At 34.3% G+C, this 18,114-nt stretch overlaps 2 protein-coding genes across 3 annotated transcripts; one reads left to right on the top strand and one right to left on the bottom strand.

Annotated features, from left to right (window-relative positions):
* The first annotated feature begins 8,651 nt into the window (after window positions 1–8,651).
* On the top strand, window positions 8,652–12,360 carry LOC137817403 (haloacid dehalogenase-like hydrolase domain-containing protein At2g33255). Its single transcript, XM_068620695.1, has 5 exons — window positions 8,652–9,096; window positions 9,167–9,209; window positions 10,317–10,377; window positions 10,909–11,043; window positions 11,963–12,360. Exons 1-5 carry the CDS (start codon window positions 8,775–8,777, stop codon window positions 12,125–12,127), a joined length of 726 nt encoding a protein of 241 aa, XP_068476796.1. The 5' UTR covers window positions 8,652–8,774; the 3' UTR covers window positions 12,128–12,360.
* Window positions 12,361–12,864: 504 nt separating this feature from the next.
* On the bottom strand, window positions 12,865–15,129 carry LOC137817404 (pentatricopeptide repeat-containing protein At3g57430, chloroplastic-like). Of its 2 annotated transcripts, XM_068620697.1 has the most exons (2): window positions 13,298–15,129; window positions 12,865–13,204 (listed from the first exon to the last, which is right to left on the bottom strand). In XM_068620697.1, the coding sequence occupies exons 1-2, from the start codon at window positions 15,063–15,065 to the stop codon at window positions 13,173–13,175; spliced, it is 1,800 nt and encodes a 599-aa protein (XP_068476798.1). In that variant the 5' UTR covers window positions 15,066–15,129; the 3' UTR covers window positions 12,865–13,172. The 2 variants fall into 2 exon arrangements, with proteins under 2 accessions (XP_068476798.1, XP_068476797.1); XM_068620696.1 differs by having other exon boundaries at window positions 12,865–15,129.
* Between the last annotated feature and the right edge of the window lie 2,985 nt (window positions 15,130–18,114).

Genomic DNA, 18,114 nt, shown 5'->3' with positions numbered 1-18,114 from the left:
ATTTCAAGAAAAACAACTTTGTCAAACATCTTATTAGAAATTTTTAACTAAGTCTTAAGGTTAGACTTAAACAAAAATCTACACGCAGGGGAAACAAAATAAACTCAATACCCTCAGGTTATCATAAGGATGAACCGCTCTGATACAATTAAATGTAACACCCCATAATTTACATATAACTATTATAATAAAAGTTATACCAGTTTCTATACAAACTTGGAGTTTTTCAAAACATTCCTAATACAAGATTAGGATTTATAGAAATACAAATATTTACATATCCACAGCTCAAAATAAAACTCTGAAACCTCTAAGGCTCTCCTGCAACTGTATGGTCATCTTCTCGTGTACATAGTACAGTCATCGCAGTTCAAACACAACAAGAAAAGCAAGGGTAAGCTAGTGAAAATAGAATTTTATAATATACACACTTAAATCCAAAGAGAAAACCAAATTACATGATCAATTTCTCAAATTATTCAATTTTCTTCAAATCTCAACAATAAACAATCACATGGATCTACACATCCAGAATATTCAACAAACAACGTCTTCCGGAAGACCCGTATTAAGTAAGTCCTACCAAAGACTAACACTTGATCCAAAGATTACCAGCGAATCCAACAGAAAGGATCAGGGTAAGTTCAATACAACCCAAGCCGTGCATCTCATATCTCACAGTGTGCATGAACTCCCCCATCAGCTTCTTACCACCTGATATCTTAGTCTATGTGACTTAGATCATCAGTGAAGCTCGGAGATCTCTGTTACCACATAGTCATCAATACTTAATACACAGCAAACATCAGTCCATACATTATCCCGACATCAATACTTAATACACAGTGAACATCAGTCCATACATTATCCCAAATGTATGAATTCAATTCCACATCATTTCATCATACAAAATCATTCCAAACACGATCCACAACATTCAAAAGCGTAATTAACATAAGAAAACAACACCTTAAATATTAAACCATCAAAATCTAATATTTTTACAAATTTAAATAATATATAAACAAACAACATCCCTGCAAGAGAAATTGAATATTGGGACCACGTCCCTTCCGCATTCAGATCTTCTATCCTAGGGTGCTATTAAAAATTAAATTTAGTTTCCCTTACCTCAATTGCTTGCTTTCCAAGCAACTTTTAGAATTTTATTCCCCACAGTCTGGATAAACTTCAATATTTACGGGCCTAATGCAAATTATCCAAACCGAACAAAAATTCAGTATATAGCAGAATAAGTTGAGAGGGTTAAACTTCTCAACTGACCCCACCAATATTGATGACTAAATCATAAGGAAAAACAGAGAACAAAGGATATTTAGAGTAAAAATGAACCTACTCTGTTTAAAAATCTGATCGGGTAGAAATGTTCCTTAACTCGCCAGCTACAACGTGGTATGATCAGATTCTAAAATAGATGAGGTATGAAGTGAGAAATTAAGAGAGAAGGGAGAGGAAAGAAGTTGGTAGAGAGAGAAAGTGATTTCGAAGAAAGAAGAAGAAAGTGATCGTGTGGGGTGGGGGAAAACGCTATTTCTGCTTTTTTTTTAGTGTTGTCACATTAAGTAATAGATTTATTTTGTCTAGTTATTCTACTTGTTACAATCATTACAATTCCCCATTTCATGTATTATTTTTATTCACAATACCATTTAATTGTTATGGTTAAAAAAATAGCTGTAAAATTTACCTATTTTGGAACATGTATTCTTTTGAATAAAAGATTACTGTCTAAGAAGTAATTCAATTGTGTTATACGAAATGATGTTAAATTTTTTTGTCATTGCAGTTTTTTAATTTCTTTAAATGAGAATTACAGTGATTGTTAGTAATTTAACCTTTATTCCTTGATTTTAAGACAATTGTATTAATTAAAGTTTTTATTAAATAGTTACCTAGCTCTTACCAATTATTTAATTTAACAACAATGCATTGCTACAGTTATTACATGAACAAAAACGATATCAATTATATTGATGTATGTATTAAGATTTACTCTTTTTTTTTAAGTTCTTACTTATTAAGTTTATTATATAGATTAAAATTATTTTATTCAATTACAATAGTTTTAAGGAATTCATTATTACAATTTTGCTATAATTATATACATATTTTTATTATTATACATTAATTACAATTTCATGTTTTTATGAATTTTTAGGTACTATAGTTACCTCTTCAATATTTATGGTGTCTGGACACCGATCCCCTCTCAATATGTTCTTATTGCGCCTTCAAAATAAACATGTGATAGTTCACTTTGGAGAATAATAACTAGCGATTACTTCGATCCATACGACGACACACCATATGGGTTACCATCCATGTCGAATTTGAATTTGTAGATCCTTAATTCATGAATACGATAAATGTAGTTGTGTTTGGAAAGATACAAACCATTCCCTCCATTGATATTAATCATAACTTGATCACCTCACTAGTAGAGAGGTGGATAACAAAGACTCATACATTTCATCTTCCATTTGAAGAGTCAATAATCACATTAGAAAATATGACTCTAAGTTGGGTTTTCTCATTGATGGTACTTGTGACTATATTCACTAGTGGTAACTTGGTTCCAATGTGCCAATACTTGTTGGAGTTCATACCTCCTCCAAATGTAATTAAAAAAAACACCAGCAAGTTATAATGGCTCAACAACAACTTTCAGAAACTGTCAGACAAAACTACAGATGACATCATTGCTCAACATTCAAAACACACATGTTCTCTCATTAATTGGGAGTGTGTTGATGCCAAACACATCAACAAACAAAGTGCATCTCATGTATCTCTTATTATTACATGTTGTCACTTATAGTTGGGGATCAATTGTCTTGACTTGTCTTTATCGTGCATTAGATCACAAAAATTAACTTTAACCAAGACAATATGATGTGAGTTGGTTTTAGGATTGCACATTTTAGAGGTTTCACTTTTGTTTATGATTTTTGGATTAACAAATATGGTTATAAGTTCAAAGAAGATTGTCACTGGACACGAACTTAACCAAGTGGTTAAGTAAGTGTGAAGGTTCTCTTCTAGAGAGCAAAAAGAGAAAACACAATTGTAGAGTGATGATGATGATGACTTGCAGAATTTAAAGAACAAAATGATGATCGAATAGTAAATGAAGAAAACAAGAACATAAAGAGGAATGATAAAGAAAGGCGTATTGGAAGATGACAAAAAGGAAAATTTGAGATAGAGAAAGCTTATGAAGGAATGATGGTGATTACGCCACTTGGAAGGATGATTGGTTCCAAGATGAGTGGTGAAGAGTCGCCACTTGGAGCATGCTCTCACAAGATAAAACCCAAGAACTTTAGGAGAATGAAGCTTTAAACACTCAAGCAGAGTTTCTTTTCTATATTCAAATTCAAGGTGAAAATACAAGAGGCAGGGTACCCTATTAATAGGAGAGAGTGCCTTGGAGGGCAAAAGAGAATCTACGGTAAAATGTGACTATAGGGGGCGGTCCAAGGTCCTTCTAGAAGTTAGGGAGAGTTGACTCAAGCCCAATTTATGTTAAGTACACCCTAACCTACTGAAATTAAAAACAAAGAAACTAGTGGTGTTCATCTCCAATCATGTGGGCTTTGCTCTTGATAATCCTCTGAGGAATGATAGACTCTGATGCACTGACTGTGGATTGATCCTGACCTAGCCTTGGGTTCTGTGTGATGCTTCTAGTCAACCTTCTGGAAGGTTGGGCTAGTTCAGTGGTGGTTTTATCTCTCAGGGTTCCATCATGCTCCCCGGGTTGGAGATAATTTGTCCACGAATTTGAAACACCTGTAGAGAAAGTAGTTAGATCACTAACATTAAAAGAATTACTCCCTAAGTATTTGTTAGGTAAATCTAACTCATAAGCATTATCATTGATCCTGTTAATGATCTGAAAGTGATACAACCCAAATAGCCAAGAAGATGACCAAAGACACAAGAGACACTTCACACTTTGATAAGTCATCTCAGTATCCAAGACAAGGCCCTACCAAATGTCGGAAGGACCTCAGCAAAAGAAGAATTGGGCATAAACCAAAGCATAAGATGTTCTTTCTTATGGTCTTCTTACAAGACAAAATGTTTGTAAATAAATTGGGCTCACTTTAGGGGTTCATAAAGAAGAATAAACTAGAGTAGGTTTACATAACATAAATAGGAGTGTACTTAGCAAAATGGGCTTGTGTCAAACCTACTTTTCATGACACATGCATCTAGAATTAGGGTTTTTAACCTAACTTCTAGAATCTATGCCTAAGGGACGGTTTTGACCATGGTCAACACCCTAGAAAGCTTCACCCCCTTTCTTTTCTACCCCTCACTCATTTTGCCCTCAAAGTCACTCCTTCCTATATAAGGGGTGCCTTACATAATGTATTTTCACCTTGAATTTTGAAAGTAAAGAAACTCTGCTTGAGTGATTAGTGAGCTTTGTCTCCTAAATTGTTCTTGGGTCTTATATTGAGAGTAGTGCAACTCGAGTGGCGGCTCCTCACCACTCATCTTGGAATTCCCTCACCTTCCAAGTGGCGTGATTCCTTACTCCATAAGCATCTCCTATCTCTTCATCTTTTCTTTTCCATTCGATCATCTTTTCCATTTCTTGTTTCATTTTATGTTCTTTAATTCCGCACCTCATCATCATCACACCATATATTTGTGTTTTTCTCTTAGCCCTCTAGAAGTGAACCTTCACACTTACTTAACCACTTGGTTAAGTTCATGTCCAGTGGGAATCTTCTTTGGGTTTGACACCATATTTAACTAATTCGAAAATCATAAACAAAGTGCAGTCCTAAAATGTGCCAATCTAAAATCAACTCACATCATGTGATATTCAGAGCATGGTTGTTTTGTGCTTATTTGTTTTTAGTTGATTTCAGTCATTTAATTTCTAACACATTTAAATTCTTGCTTTTACCTTCAAGCAATTTCATTTTCGCCTTTAATTTCTTGTCATCTACAATTTCACAATTTTATACATAAAGCACTTTAAATTCCGCTTTCAAATTTTCTTTTGTGTCAATTTTTTTTCCTTACATCTTTTGCTTGAGTCTTATGTTCTTAGTGTTCTTGGAGTCTTAATTCTTTTCTACTTATTTTGATTTTAATTGTGAAGAGTTAAAAAGAAATTAGAAGTTGTTTTAGTAGTGGTTGATAAGCTTGGATTACCCACCATCTCTCATACAAAGCCCTACAAATTACAATGCCATAGTGAAGAGGGAGAAATTATTGTCAATAAACAAGTCCTCATAATTTTCTCCATTGGAAAATATAAAGATGAGGTCTTGTGTGATGTTGTGCCAATGGAAGTCACCCACATTCTATTAGGAAGGCCATGGAAATTTGATAGAAAAGTTTTACATGATAGCCTTACTAATAAAATATATTTTACCTTCAAAGGGCATAAGATCATTTTGAAAACAAAAAGAGAAAATGAAAAATATAAAGAAAGAAAAGATAAATCGAGTAACAATACCTCACCTTACACTGCAAAAACAATCATGTTGACCCGTACAAAAATGCAAATTGCACCTACAAGGTGTTTTTCTTCCTTATCTTTTTCATTATATAATGCTTCTAAATACTTGACATCTTTGCTAAAGAATTTTAGGGATGATATTCAAACATCTCCTAAAGGTTCCCACCTTCTAAGAGGATTTTCACCAAAAAGTCATTTAATTCCTAAATATTCTTTCCAAACATGGCCAATATATAGAACTCAACCCTATGAACTCCCAAAGCTTCATGAACATAAGTTTACTTCACAGCTCACATCTCGCAATATCTTATCTGTGAACAAACTAACTATGTCATTTGCAGGAGTTCTAAATTTGAGGATGAATTCTTTCCAACTTGGGGGCATGATACAAACCAAATAGCCAAGAAGATGACCAAGGACACAAGAGAAACTTCACAATTTGATAAGTCATCTCACCATCCAAGACAAGGCCCCACCAAATGTCGAAATGACCTTAGCAAAAGAAGAACTGGACATAAACCAAAGCATCAGATGTTCTTTCTTCTGGTCTTCTTACAAGACAAAATGTTTGTAAATAAATTGGGGTCAAAATAGAAGAATAAGCTAGAGTAGTTTTACATAGCATAAATAGGAGTGTACTTAGCAAAATGGGCTTGTGCCAAGCCCAGTTTTCATGACACATGCACCTAGAATTAAGGGTTTTTAACCTAACTTCTAGAAGTTATGCCTAAGGGACAATTTTGACCATGGTCAACACCCTAGACAACCCCTCTCCCCTTCCTTTTCTACCCCTCACTCATCTTGCCCTCTTAGTGACTTCTTCCTATATATAGGGTGCCTTACCTCATGTATTTTCACCTTGAATTTTGAAAGTAAAGAAACTCTGCTTGAGTGATTAGTGAGCTTTGTCTCCTAAATTGTTGGTGCTTTGGTGTTCCCACCGTCGGCGAACCCTTTGGCGATGGTGTTGATGACTTCTCGGTCGCCTCTTCTTTCGTTTTCTCGCGGGGGGTCTTCTCTGCGTGGAGGGTCATCCCTCCTCAGTCGACGCTTCGGTCGACGGTCATCTCTTACCCTTTGGGGGAGTAGTTTCTTCGCTTTGCAGGCTCGTCCTGCCTTGGGGATCGTCTCGTGCCTCAGGCACCCTGGACAAATCGCTACATGTGCCCAACTTGGATAAGTTTTTCTATCTTATCCTTAAGGGCTTGACATTCCTCGATGGAATGTCCACTATTCTTGTGGTACCAGCACCGCTTCCTGTGGTCGGCATTTTCTGGGCTTGATGCCTTCCTGGGTGGAGGAATCAGCTCGGCGTTGGGAGCCTCGTCCAGGATCCTACCCCTCTCAGTCGTCAGAAGGGTGTATCTTGAGAACCGGCTGCCCCGGTTATCCCTTCTTCTATCCCCGCAGTTGGTCGATCGACCCTGACACTCCTTCTCCTTCTTTCCCTTCTCCCCACTGGCCTCCGCCCAAGCTTGGTTGCGAAACTCTCTCAGTTCCTCCAATTGCATGTACTTGACAACTCTCTTCCTGAGCTCATCCAAGCTTGCGCACGGCCGTATGCAGAGGTTGTCCGCAAATGGTCCCGGTCGTAAGGCCGTCAACACATGGTGCATGGCCACGTCCGGGCTAAGGTTTTAAATGCTCATCGCTACCTTGTGGAACCTGTCGACGAAGGTTCTCGAAGACTCTCCCTTCTCCTAGTGGATACCAACCAAGGCAATGGTGGTTAGGTGGTGTGGTCGACTCATGGCAAACTGCGTATCAAACTTGGACATCAACATCGCAAAACTGTCGACGGAGTTGGGAGGGAGCTTTGTGAACCAGGTAAGAGTTCCTCCCTTCAACGACGTGGGAAACACTTGGCACAGGACGACATCGTCTGAGGTATACAGGCTCATGTGCGTAGTGTACGCATCCATGTGTTCATTTGGATCGATTGTGCCATCATAGCGATCCTTGTTGAAGCCTTTCCACTTGTCCGACAGTGGAACCCCGATGATAGAATCGGTAAACGGATGTAGGCGCACGGTATCCATGGTACTGGTCGTGCGAACCGACTTGTTAGGACATGACTCTCCATCCATCTCCTAGTGGGGGCCTTGTCCTTGGTCTCCTCAAATGCTCTCGAGTTGGGGGGGAGGTGAACAACCTACCGACAAGATTAGTCGGCACAACGAACGATCCTCCCTTGATAAGCTTCCTCTTTATATCCTCATTCTCCCTACGGAGACCTTGGATCTCCTGCTCGTTCTTTCTGCTCACTTCTTCATTCCTTCTTCTCAGCTCGGCCATCTCTCTTTGGCAAAGACAACAACAACGTGGTCTAGTGCTTCGATCATCCTCTCACTTGCCATGCTTCGGGTTGATACCATCTACTAGTGTTTAAAACTCGATTTCTCTCAGTCCCATGGTGAGCGCCAATTGTTCTCGTATGAGGGTTGGAGCCTAAAAAACTATTGAGAGGATTCTTTTATCTCCTTCTATCGGTCGGTCGTACTGTCCTCAAGCTCCCTTCCTTTGCTTTTTCTTCCTAGCCTTGGCTCTCGGTCTTCTCATAATTCAGACTCAGAGGGTACCTATAGAAGGTATTTTTATGCTCAAGTCAGCAAAGACATTCAATACTCGGTTCTTAGAGCATAGTATATGATGACGTACCTGATTCCTGGAATATGTGCTATTTATATTACCTTTGGTGGACTTTACTTATTGGGTCAGGTTAACGAGTTAGACCCCATTTAGGATTGTATTACCTAACTCTTAATTAAAGATTAACTTTATTGACATTGATTGAGTATAAATGAACTTGTGTTATCGGTCGACCCAACAAATATTTAACTACATTGGGTCGGTTCAATGATGGAACCGAGGCATGATATCAGTGATACGGGTCTTATCCATCTCTCTTCAACAAAATTTTAGGAGCAAGGATAAAAAATTCGCTTCCTATTCAGAAAAATATCGAACTTAAGTACTAACTACTTAAACTACTTACTCCACTGTATTGCATCGATTTTATATCCATTAAGATTATATGGTCAACTATATTGCATCAATTTATATCCCATTAAGATTATATGCCTGTATAACCGACATGATGTGGTTAACGCTTAAAAGTAATTAACATAGAAAAATGAAAAAAAAAAAAAAGAATTAAGGGTAGCTAACGAAACACTCTAGTGTGCTGTGGTGTGGGTGTGTGTATAAGAAGATTTTTGTAGAGTGCGACGAAAAATGCGGTGCGCGAAGCAGAAAACAGATATCGGGAATGCGATTGCTCATATCCAATTTCGCCCAAGCGTTTATATTCTCCAAGCAAATGTCCTCCCATCCTCCCGCCCTCAAAACGCGCCTCAGAGGCGTCGTTTTCGACATGGACGGCACCCTCACCGTCCCGGTCATCGATTTTCCGGCCATGTACAGGGCGGTGCTCGGCGACGCGGAGTACCGCAGGCTGAAGGCGGAAAACCCTTCTGGCATCGACATTTTGGGTCACATCGAGACTTGGCCTCCTCATAAAAAGCAAAAGGCCTACGACGCCATCGCCGAGGTCGAGCGTCAGGGTCTTCAACGCCTCCAAATCATGCCTGGTTTGCATCCATTCCTCTCTCTTTCTCTCTTTTTCATGAAGTGAGCACAACTTTTATTCTCGTTCTGCAGGTGCTTCGGAGCTTTGTGCTATTCTTGATTCGAAGAAAATAAGGTCCAGTTAAGCGCACTTTATTCTTCCTCTTCTGCTGTTCTCTTCTTTTTTCCAAATTGAGATTCAGTTAAACTCCGTACTGGTTATTGGTCCCTGCTTCTTATGCCATCTTAAACAGAAGCAATTTACGAGTTTCTTATGGGTCCCGCATTAGGATATCAACCTACATTATACTAGACATTATCAACAACTCCCACGAACTCATTAATTTTATATATTTTTTATTTAAATTTATTATAATATTTATAAAGATAATATTTTTTTTATTTGTAAACAATAAATGGTTTTACAATCAACTCAAACTTTTTTTTTAAGTAGTTTTCTTCATTACTATGTCAACAACCTCCAATCCTCTCTAATGGTAAAGTTGCTTTGAAGCAAATCTAAATATACTTGTGAACCTTGGCGCTTTGTTTAATTTGGAGAACTGACGTATTTTTGTGATGAAACTTACTTTACCTTGTTTTCATATAAATAGTTAAAGTTCACCGTATTATCTGTAATAAATGTTTGTATTAAAGGTCAAGATAGAGTTCGGAGTTATTTTTTTAGTTATGACAGAGAGCAATGCTCAAAACATTTAAGCAATCAGTTTTGTTCTATCTTTTTTTAGGACAGGCTTAGATTCAGTTTCTTATGTGTAGGTACTTTTGGTAATCTTTTTCCTATTGAAATAAAACTTTATCTCAGAAGCCTATGCAAATTTTTATTACTATGTGAGGTAAAACTCTAATTCTGAGACAAAAAAATAGTACCGTAAGCAGTTTAGGAACTACATTTATGTTTAGTCCTTTTATTTATTCATATTATATGTCTATGCTAAGATTTTGTTAACAACATCTAGACACCTAGGCAATGAGTTGATAAAATCAATTGATTTTTATATTTTTACTGCAGCACATACGTATGACTTGCTCTACAAGATTTTACAATGTGAAGTTTATTTTGTGCTAATAGTATTTGTTCGCTAACTGTGATTCCATTTGTTAGAAGTATTTGTCCCAAAAAGATAAGGATAGAATGATTTTTTTTGCAGTAGACATTATGATCTTGTTAGTGTCATAAAATGTGAATAAATTACTTATGGTATATAGCCTTTTTTAATAGGAGGGGTTTGATCACTCGGAACGTGAAGTCAGCAGTTGATTTATTCCATGAACGATTTGGGGTGAGTTTGTCAACAAATGCAACTCTGTGTGTGTATATAGATGTATAAATTCTAATTTTCTCTATCTAGAACAATTGGATTGAATTGATATGGGAAATTGTGTGTGAAATTAGGTTGTCCACTTTTCTCCTATTTGAACTTTGTCTTTGGCTTTGTATATAATGCCAATATGAACTAGAAGAGCGTGACAGAGTCAGGGATTTTGCCATGCAGCTTTCTTTTATCCGTAGGTATGACATACATCAGTTTGAAAATGAAGTTATATAGTTGCTGTATGGATGCTTGTATAGAATGGTATCTTATTACCTTACATTTTCATTATTTTTGAGAAAAGTTGGTGTAACCTTATGAAGATGGTTTTAAAAAATTTCCTTCTTTCTAAAATATGCTATCTATGGTGGTACATACGTCATAAAGTCACCATTATTGATTATAACTTGAAGATTGTGAATTTTTAGTGTAAGGTTAAACCTCTAACTCTTCTTTCTTTTAAAATGTTAAACTACTATAAATTATACCTCATTGCTGCAGATTACATTTTCTCCAGCATTAAGCAGGGAATTTCTTCCTTATAAACCTGATCCAGCTCCACTACTGCATATTTGTTCTCTTTGGGAAGTTCAACCGAATGAAGTAATAATGATTGGGGATAGCCTTAAAGATGATGTAAGTGATTCTTTTCCTGATGTGAGTATTCAAATGCCACACTTTTCATTGTAGCTGGGCATTGTGCAACTTCAAGTGCATTGATTCTTATTATCATCATTATTTGGGAATAATGCTTACGGATCTTCTTGGTTTCTCTTTTCACATTTGATTACAAATAAATAATAGGAAAAATTGCAAAATCAAAGGCGGAACATTAAATATTGTTGTAACAAAATCCTGAAACTAGTGAACTTTATAGTGATGACTAGTGAACTTTATAGTTAAAAAATTCAGCATCAGTATGCAAACCAGTCTGTGTTTGCTTGCAATATATAAATCCGGTGACTCAGGTTCTTATTTTATTCTTGATTTTACCTAGTGGTATTTTAATTTTATCACCATTTGATCTGTAAGTTTTATGCCACTACAAATACCTGCATTTGATCAGTCGTAGAATGAAGATTGTGATGCATTCATAGGTGGACCACAAGGGGAATAAGCTCTGTAGTATAACAAAATGATAAATTATGTGCTTTTAACATTTCCTTAACTATGGTGAGAGACCAAAAAGTGTTTCATATAAGGTAAACACTACAAGTTATATGGTAAATTACATTTCTTTAACATTCAGTGTCATATGATGTTAATTTACCCATGTTCATAATCCCCCAAAACTATGATGAATGGAGGAAGTTGTATTTCCTGTTAAATTTAATGGTGGCAATCTGTTAGTGTGGGAGGCAAAGTAGTGTTTGTTATATGCGAAAGCCTGCCAAATTTAATTGAGAGCAGTTTTATTTTTGTAAACGGATTATTATTTCCAACACAGCTGCAAACAAATTCCTTTCTATTTTATGTTCTATTTTCCAAGTATATTTATCGTATTTAAAATTGGATGGTAATTGATTGCGGCATTGCTTGTTTAACCCTTTTACAGGTGGCTTGTGGGAGGCGAGCAGGAGCTTTTACATGCTTGCTTGATCAAAATGGAAGATATGATTCTTCCGAGTATGCTGATGTTGAATTCAAACCAGATTTCAAGGTGTCTTCCCTTGCTGATGTTTACTCCGTTCTAGATGTAAATTTTGATCTGTCATCCTAATGTCAAGGATTATTGTGGTTTATGCTAAGAAGAGATATGGAGATGGCATATATATTAGGGTAGTTTTATTCCTTACCTTTGGTAAGACCATGAAACAAAAATATCATTGAAAATTTAGGTTGGAGGATTTAATAGGTGCTACTTTAATAATAATGTTGTAACTTATCTTGGATAATTTTCAATGTCTTGCATCAGCATGAATGTACATGTTGCCTCTCTCTTTGAATTTGCAAGTTCTGTAGAAGTTACTTCAGTTTCTTGGACTCGAGGGTTTTGACACTATTCGTATAGGAGCTCAAATTCATATACTGTATAAATTTCTGGAACCAGTTTTTACTTATTCTGAAATATATTTTTACATTTGGGGGAGTTCGTTCCAAAATGAATAGAGGATTATTAAAAATATTAATAGGGCCCTTTAATTGTGTGATTATTTAAGACAAACTAAACAGAGTCAGGTCACAAATATAATCAGGGAGACTTACAGTCTTACATCAATTTTGTTAATCGTTCATTAATGATATTAAACCCGCATTATTTGTAAATGTGGAGGTTTCTGAAAAGATTTAATATTTATGTTTGAAATAATTTGTAGAATTTAATAAAGTGTAACTATTTCTCCCTAACCAATGCCCATGGGTCCGTATTAGAAAAATCGTTTTTCGTGTAAGACGCAGTATGGAATGCAAAAAAGAGAAGGTTGCTGAAGCAGTAATACTCCAGTGAAAATACAAATATTCCTAAATCCTGTATCCACTTTCATTTATGCTCCTAAACACCATTTCATGATCCTGTATTTGATTGAATAGAATTATCATTCACCCAGATAATTATAGCAAACTATCGAAGAAACTATTCAAACTAACAACCATGAAAAACAAAAGAATTTCAAACAGTTGATTCACATAATGTTTTTCCCGTGGTGGCATGAATTGTTGAATCAACCCTAATCAACCCGTGGTGCTTGAGCTGGAATGGCTGGGCTGGCCAGTTTTCAGTGTCTACTCGACACTTAAAGATTTGCAGCTCATCAATACCAGGAGATTCAAGTCAGGATATCACTATCAGCACAACCATCTGACATTATTGATAAAAGGTCATCAAGCATTCCATATATTAAACTAGACGAAGGATGTGCTTTGTCAGCAACAGAAAAAGAATGAGTCGTACCACTAACAGTTATCCAACTGCAACCTGGAATCTTTTTTAAACCTCTTTCTTTCATAGTTGTTCTCACCTCACTTACCACATCCCATCTTCTATAGGAAGCGTATGTATTTGAAAGGGATATATAATTTGAAGGGTTTTCAGGTTCCAGCTCTAAGAGATGCCTATAAGCCAGGTCTCTTGTCCTTGAATTCCCATGCATTACAGAGGCAGTTAAAAGAGATCCCCAAACACTTGGACCAGGATCTAAAGGCATTTCTACGATAAATTCCAAGGCTTCATCAAGCTGGCCTGATCTTCCTAACATATCCACAACACAAGCGCAAATTTCAACTGCTGGTTTTATCTCATACTTAGTCATCAGCGACTTATATATACTGATGCCTTCATCTACCAATCCTGACTTGCTGCAAGCAGAAAGAACACCAACCACTGTTATCATGTCTGGTTTGAACCCTTGCTGAAGCATTTTGTGATAAGTAATTACAGCTTCTTCTCCTCTCCCGTGTAATCCATACGCAGAGATCATTGAACTCCAACTTATACCATCTTTGAAGTAGGAATCAGATTCAAATGCCCGTCTTGCATAATCCAAACTCCCACTTTTGGAATACATGTCAATTAAAGCATTACACAAGGAAGCATCATCGTGTAACTCCATTTTAATAGAAAACCCATGTATTTGTTTCCCTCCTGTTAATCCAGCAAGCGAGGCACAAGCAGGAAGCACACTAACAAGTGATACTTTATTGGGTCGTATCCCACCCTTCATTTGCATCTCACGAAGAAGGACCAATGCATCATCAGGTGCTCCATTCTGCACATAACCATTGATCATTGCCGTCCAAACATATACATTTCTGTTTTTCATTTGGTCAAACACTCTCCTTCCGATAACAACTCTCTTACTCCTGGAATACATATCAATCAAAGAAGATCCCATATGCACATCTAAACCCATCTTCAAATCTAACCCATTCTTCACCACAAAACAGTGAAGCTCCCTCCCATAATCCCACTTCCCAGAATCACCACTACACACAGGCAGCAAACTCGCAACAGTAAATGCATCGGCCATAAACCCCTCACATTGCATTCTCACAAAAAAGTTCCACAAATCATCACGGGAAGGAGAAGTACATATTCCCAAGGCAGCACACCCAGAAATTACAACATTGAACGAACCCACGTTCCTGTGAGGCATTTCGTCAAACACCTTCACTGCTTGAACAAACTCCCCACACCTACAATACATTGCCATCAGAGAATTGGCAACAACAACGTCCGACACAAACCCAATCCTTACACTCTTCCCATGAATCAATCTCCCGGAAACCAAGTCCTCAAGTTCACCAGAAACTTTGAAAACCGTCGCGAGAGTGTAGTCATCGGGCAACACACCACGGCGACCCATTTCTCCGAACAAAGCAAAGGCTTGGTGAAAGTTGCGGTTTTTAACGTACCCATTAATCAGTGAGTTCCAAAGGTAAACGTTCTTGGCCTCAACGAACTCAAAGACGAACCTTGACGATGTTAACCCGCCACAAGTGGCGTATGCAGAGACGAGTCTTGTGGCGAGAAAAACGTTTTGCGCATACCCATTGGCGAGGATCTGAGCGTGAGATTGTTGCGCAAGCTTCTGAGCTCGAAGGCCGATGCAGAGTTGAAGCAGATGGAGGAGAGTGTGGTCTGTGTGCGGGAGAGAAACAGTGGCAGAAGTGTAATAACGAGAGGTTGTTAGGGTAAATGTAAATGTCCTCCTCAGAACCATAAGAGCCTGAAGTTGCGTGGAGTTTGAATTTCTGAGCTATAAGAGCCTGAAGTTGCGTGGAGTTTGAATTTCTGAGCTTTTATATAACGTGTACGAATAGGATAAATTTCCATTTATATTTTTATTTCTTTATTTATATATATTTTTTTTTCTATTTAACATATTTTGTTTTTATTTCTCTATTTAGCCTCCTTTGTTTTTATTTCCCTATCTAGTACCTTTTTATTTTTTATTTTACTATTTAGCATATTTCAAAAATAAATAAATAAAATAATAATTTATTTTTTTTGATAATTTAATTTTTTTTAATGCATTAAAAAAATATTTTTAATGTTTAAAATAGTTATAAAAAAATTAATGATTAAAGAAATGAATTTTTACAAAATAAAAATAAAAAAGTAATAAATTTAAAATGTTTAGTTTAAAATTTTTTTTTTTTTAAAATGAAGAAAATAAAAAATTAAACCCTACAACAAAATAAAAGTTGAATCTATAAACTTAAATTAGTATTTATTTTTATTATTATGATGATGTAATTATGTTAATTTCGAGTAAAAAATACAAAACATAATTATAAAAAAACCAAAGTTAATTAGTATTAATTAATAGTGGACACACAAATAATATTGAAGTCTCTACCTTAAATGCAAAATCCTAAAAAAACTAATGCAAATATTACACTTAATGCTTAAAATTAAGAAGAAAAAAATGCAAAAATAAATAAGTCTAAAAAATAAAAAATGCAACAATAAAATAAAAACAAAAAACAAAAACAAAGAATGGCAGAAAAAAAAAACAATAACTAAAAACATAAAAGATATAAAATAAAGACAAATCAAAAAAAGATAAAGATAAAAGATATAAAAAAATCTAAATAGGATAAATATAAGAGATATAAGACGATACTAAATAAGTAGGGTAAATTCCCTATTTAACACCATTTAGACTTTTATTTCCCTAACTAGCACCCTTTTGTTTTTATTTCCCTATCTAGCACCCTTTTGTTTTTATTTCCCTATCTAGCACCCTTTTATTTTTTATTTCCCTATCTAGCACCATTTTTATTTTTAATGTTTAAAATAGTTAGAAATATAATTAATGAATAAAGAAATGAGATATTATAAAATAAAATAAAATAAATTAAAATGTTTAGTTTAAACTTTTTTTTTAAGAATGAAGAAAATAAAAAATTAAACCCTACAACAACATAAAAGTTGAATCTATAAACATAAATTACTATTTATTTTTATTATTATTGATGATGTAATCATGTTAATTTTAAGTAAAAAATCCATGACATAATTACAAAAAAACCAAAGTCAATTAGTATTAATTAATAGTGGATACACAAGTAATATTGAAGTGTCTATCCTAAATGCAAAATTCTAAAAAAAAAACTAATGCAAAATGTTACACATAATGCTTAAAAATGAGAAGCAAAAAATGAAAAAAAAAGTCTAGAAAATAAAAACAGCAACAATAAAAAAAAGAGTGGTAGAAAAAAAATAATAACTAAAAACATAAAAGATATAAAATAAAGGCAAAAAAAATTAAGATAAAGATGAAAGATATAAAAATAAATCCAAATAAGATAAATATAAGAGATATAAGGCGATACTAAATGAGTATATGTTGATCATGAAAATGAAAATAATTAAAAGATGATAATTCATTTAATATTTTCTTCAACGGTACATTAAATAGTTTGTGCGAAATGAAACATAATTAATGACGAGAAGTGCACAATCCAATAATGTTGGGACATATTCTTTATGTGCGTCTTGGTGGTTGACAATATGAACATTTTTTTTTCGAGTGTTATTCTTTTATGTCCATATCAGTCTTTATTTAACTTTATTTTTTTATAATTATATCATGTATTTTTTACTTGAAATTAACATAATTACATCATCAATAATAATAAAAATAAATACTAATTTATGTTTATATATTCAACTTTTATGTTGTTGTAGAGTTTAATTTTTTATTTTATTTATTCTTAAAAAAATAATTTTTAAACTAAACATTTTAAATTTATTACTTTTTTATTTTTATTTTGTAAAAACACATTTCTTTATTCATTAATTATATTTCTAACTATTTTAAACATTAAAAATATTTATTTTTTAATGCATTCAAAATAAAAATTATCAAAAAAAAATTAATTTATTATTTTTTAATTTATTTTTTGAAATGGTGCTAGATAGGGAAATAAAAAATAAAAGGGTGCTAGATAGGGAAATAAAAACAAAAGAGTGCTAGATAGGGAAATAAAAACAAAAGGGTGCTAGTTAAGGAAATAAAAGTGTAAATGGTGCTAGATAGGGAATTTACCCAAATAAGTATAGGTTGATCGTAAAAAGGAAAATAAATGAAATATGATTATTCATTTAATATTTTCTTCCATTGTACATTAAATAGTTTATGCGAAATGAAACATAATCAATGACGAGAAGTGCACAATCCAATAATGTTGTTGGGACAGGTTCTTTATATTTGTCCTGGTGTTTAACATTTTTTTTTGTTCGATCATGTTGTTCTCTTATGTTCATATCAGTCCTTATTCAACTTGGGCTTTTTATAATTATGTCATGTATTCTTTATTTGAAATTAACTTGATTACATCATCAATAATAATAAAAATAAATACTAATTTATGTTTATAGATTCAACTTTTATGTTGTTGTAGAGTTTAATTTTTTATTTTCTCCATTCTTAAAAAAAATAATTTTTAAACTAAAAATTTTAAATTTATTACTTTTTTATTTTTATTTTGTAAAAACTCATTTCTTTATTCATTAATTATATTTCTAACTATTTTAAACATTAAAAACATTCATTTTTTAATGCATTCAAAATTAAAATTATAAAAAAATAATTAATTATTTAATTATTTATTTTTGAAATGGTGCTAGATAGGGAAATAAAAAATAAAAGGGTGTTAGATAGGGAAATAAAAACAAAAGGGTGCTAGATAGGGAAATAAAAACAAAAGGGTGCTAGATAGGGAAATAAAAACAAAAGAGTACTAGATGGGGAAATAAAAGTA

The sequence above is a fragment of the Phaseolus vulgaris genome, unplaced genomic scaffold, assembly GCF_000499845.2.
Source record: "Phaseolus vulgaris cultivar G19833 unplaced genomic scaffold, P. vulgaris v2.0 scaffold_44, whole genome shotgun sequence".
Taxonomy (NCBI): Eukaryota; Viridiplantae; Streptophyta; class Magnoliopsida; order Fabales; family Fabaceae; genus Phaseolus; species Phaseolus vulgaris.
The sequence above is the reverse complement of the archived record's forward strand: the minus strand, read 5'-3'. Positions and strand labels throughout refer to the sequence as shown.

Excerpts from the sequence above, each read along its gene's own strand:
- LOC137817403 (XM_068620695.1), top strand. The coding sequence starts at position 8,775 with ATGCGATTGCTCATATCCAATTTCGCCCAAGCGTTTATATTCTCCAAG. Across the intron at positions 9,097-9,166 it reads ACGCCTCCAAATCATGCCTG|GTGCTTCGGAGCTTTGTGCT; the intron begins GTTTGCATCCAT and ends CTCGTTCTGCAG. Across the intron at positions 9,210-10,316 it reads CTTGATTCGAAGAAAATAAG|GAGGGGTTTGATCACTCGGA; the intron begins GTCCAGTTAAGC and ends CTTTTTTAATAG.
- LOC137817404 (XM_068620696.1), bottom strand. The coding sequence starts at position 15,065 with ATGGTTCTGAGGAGGACATTTACATTTACCCTAACAACCTCTCGTTAT.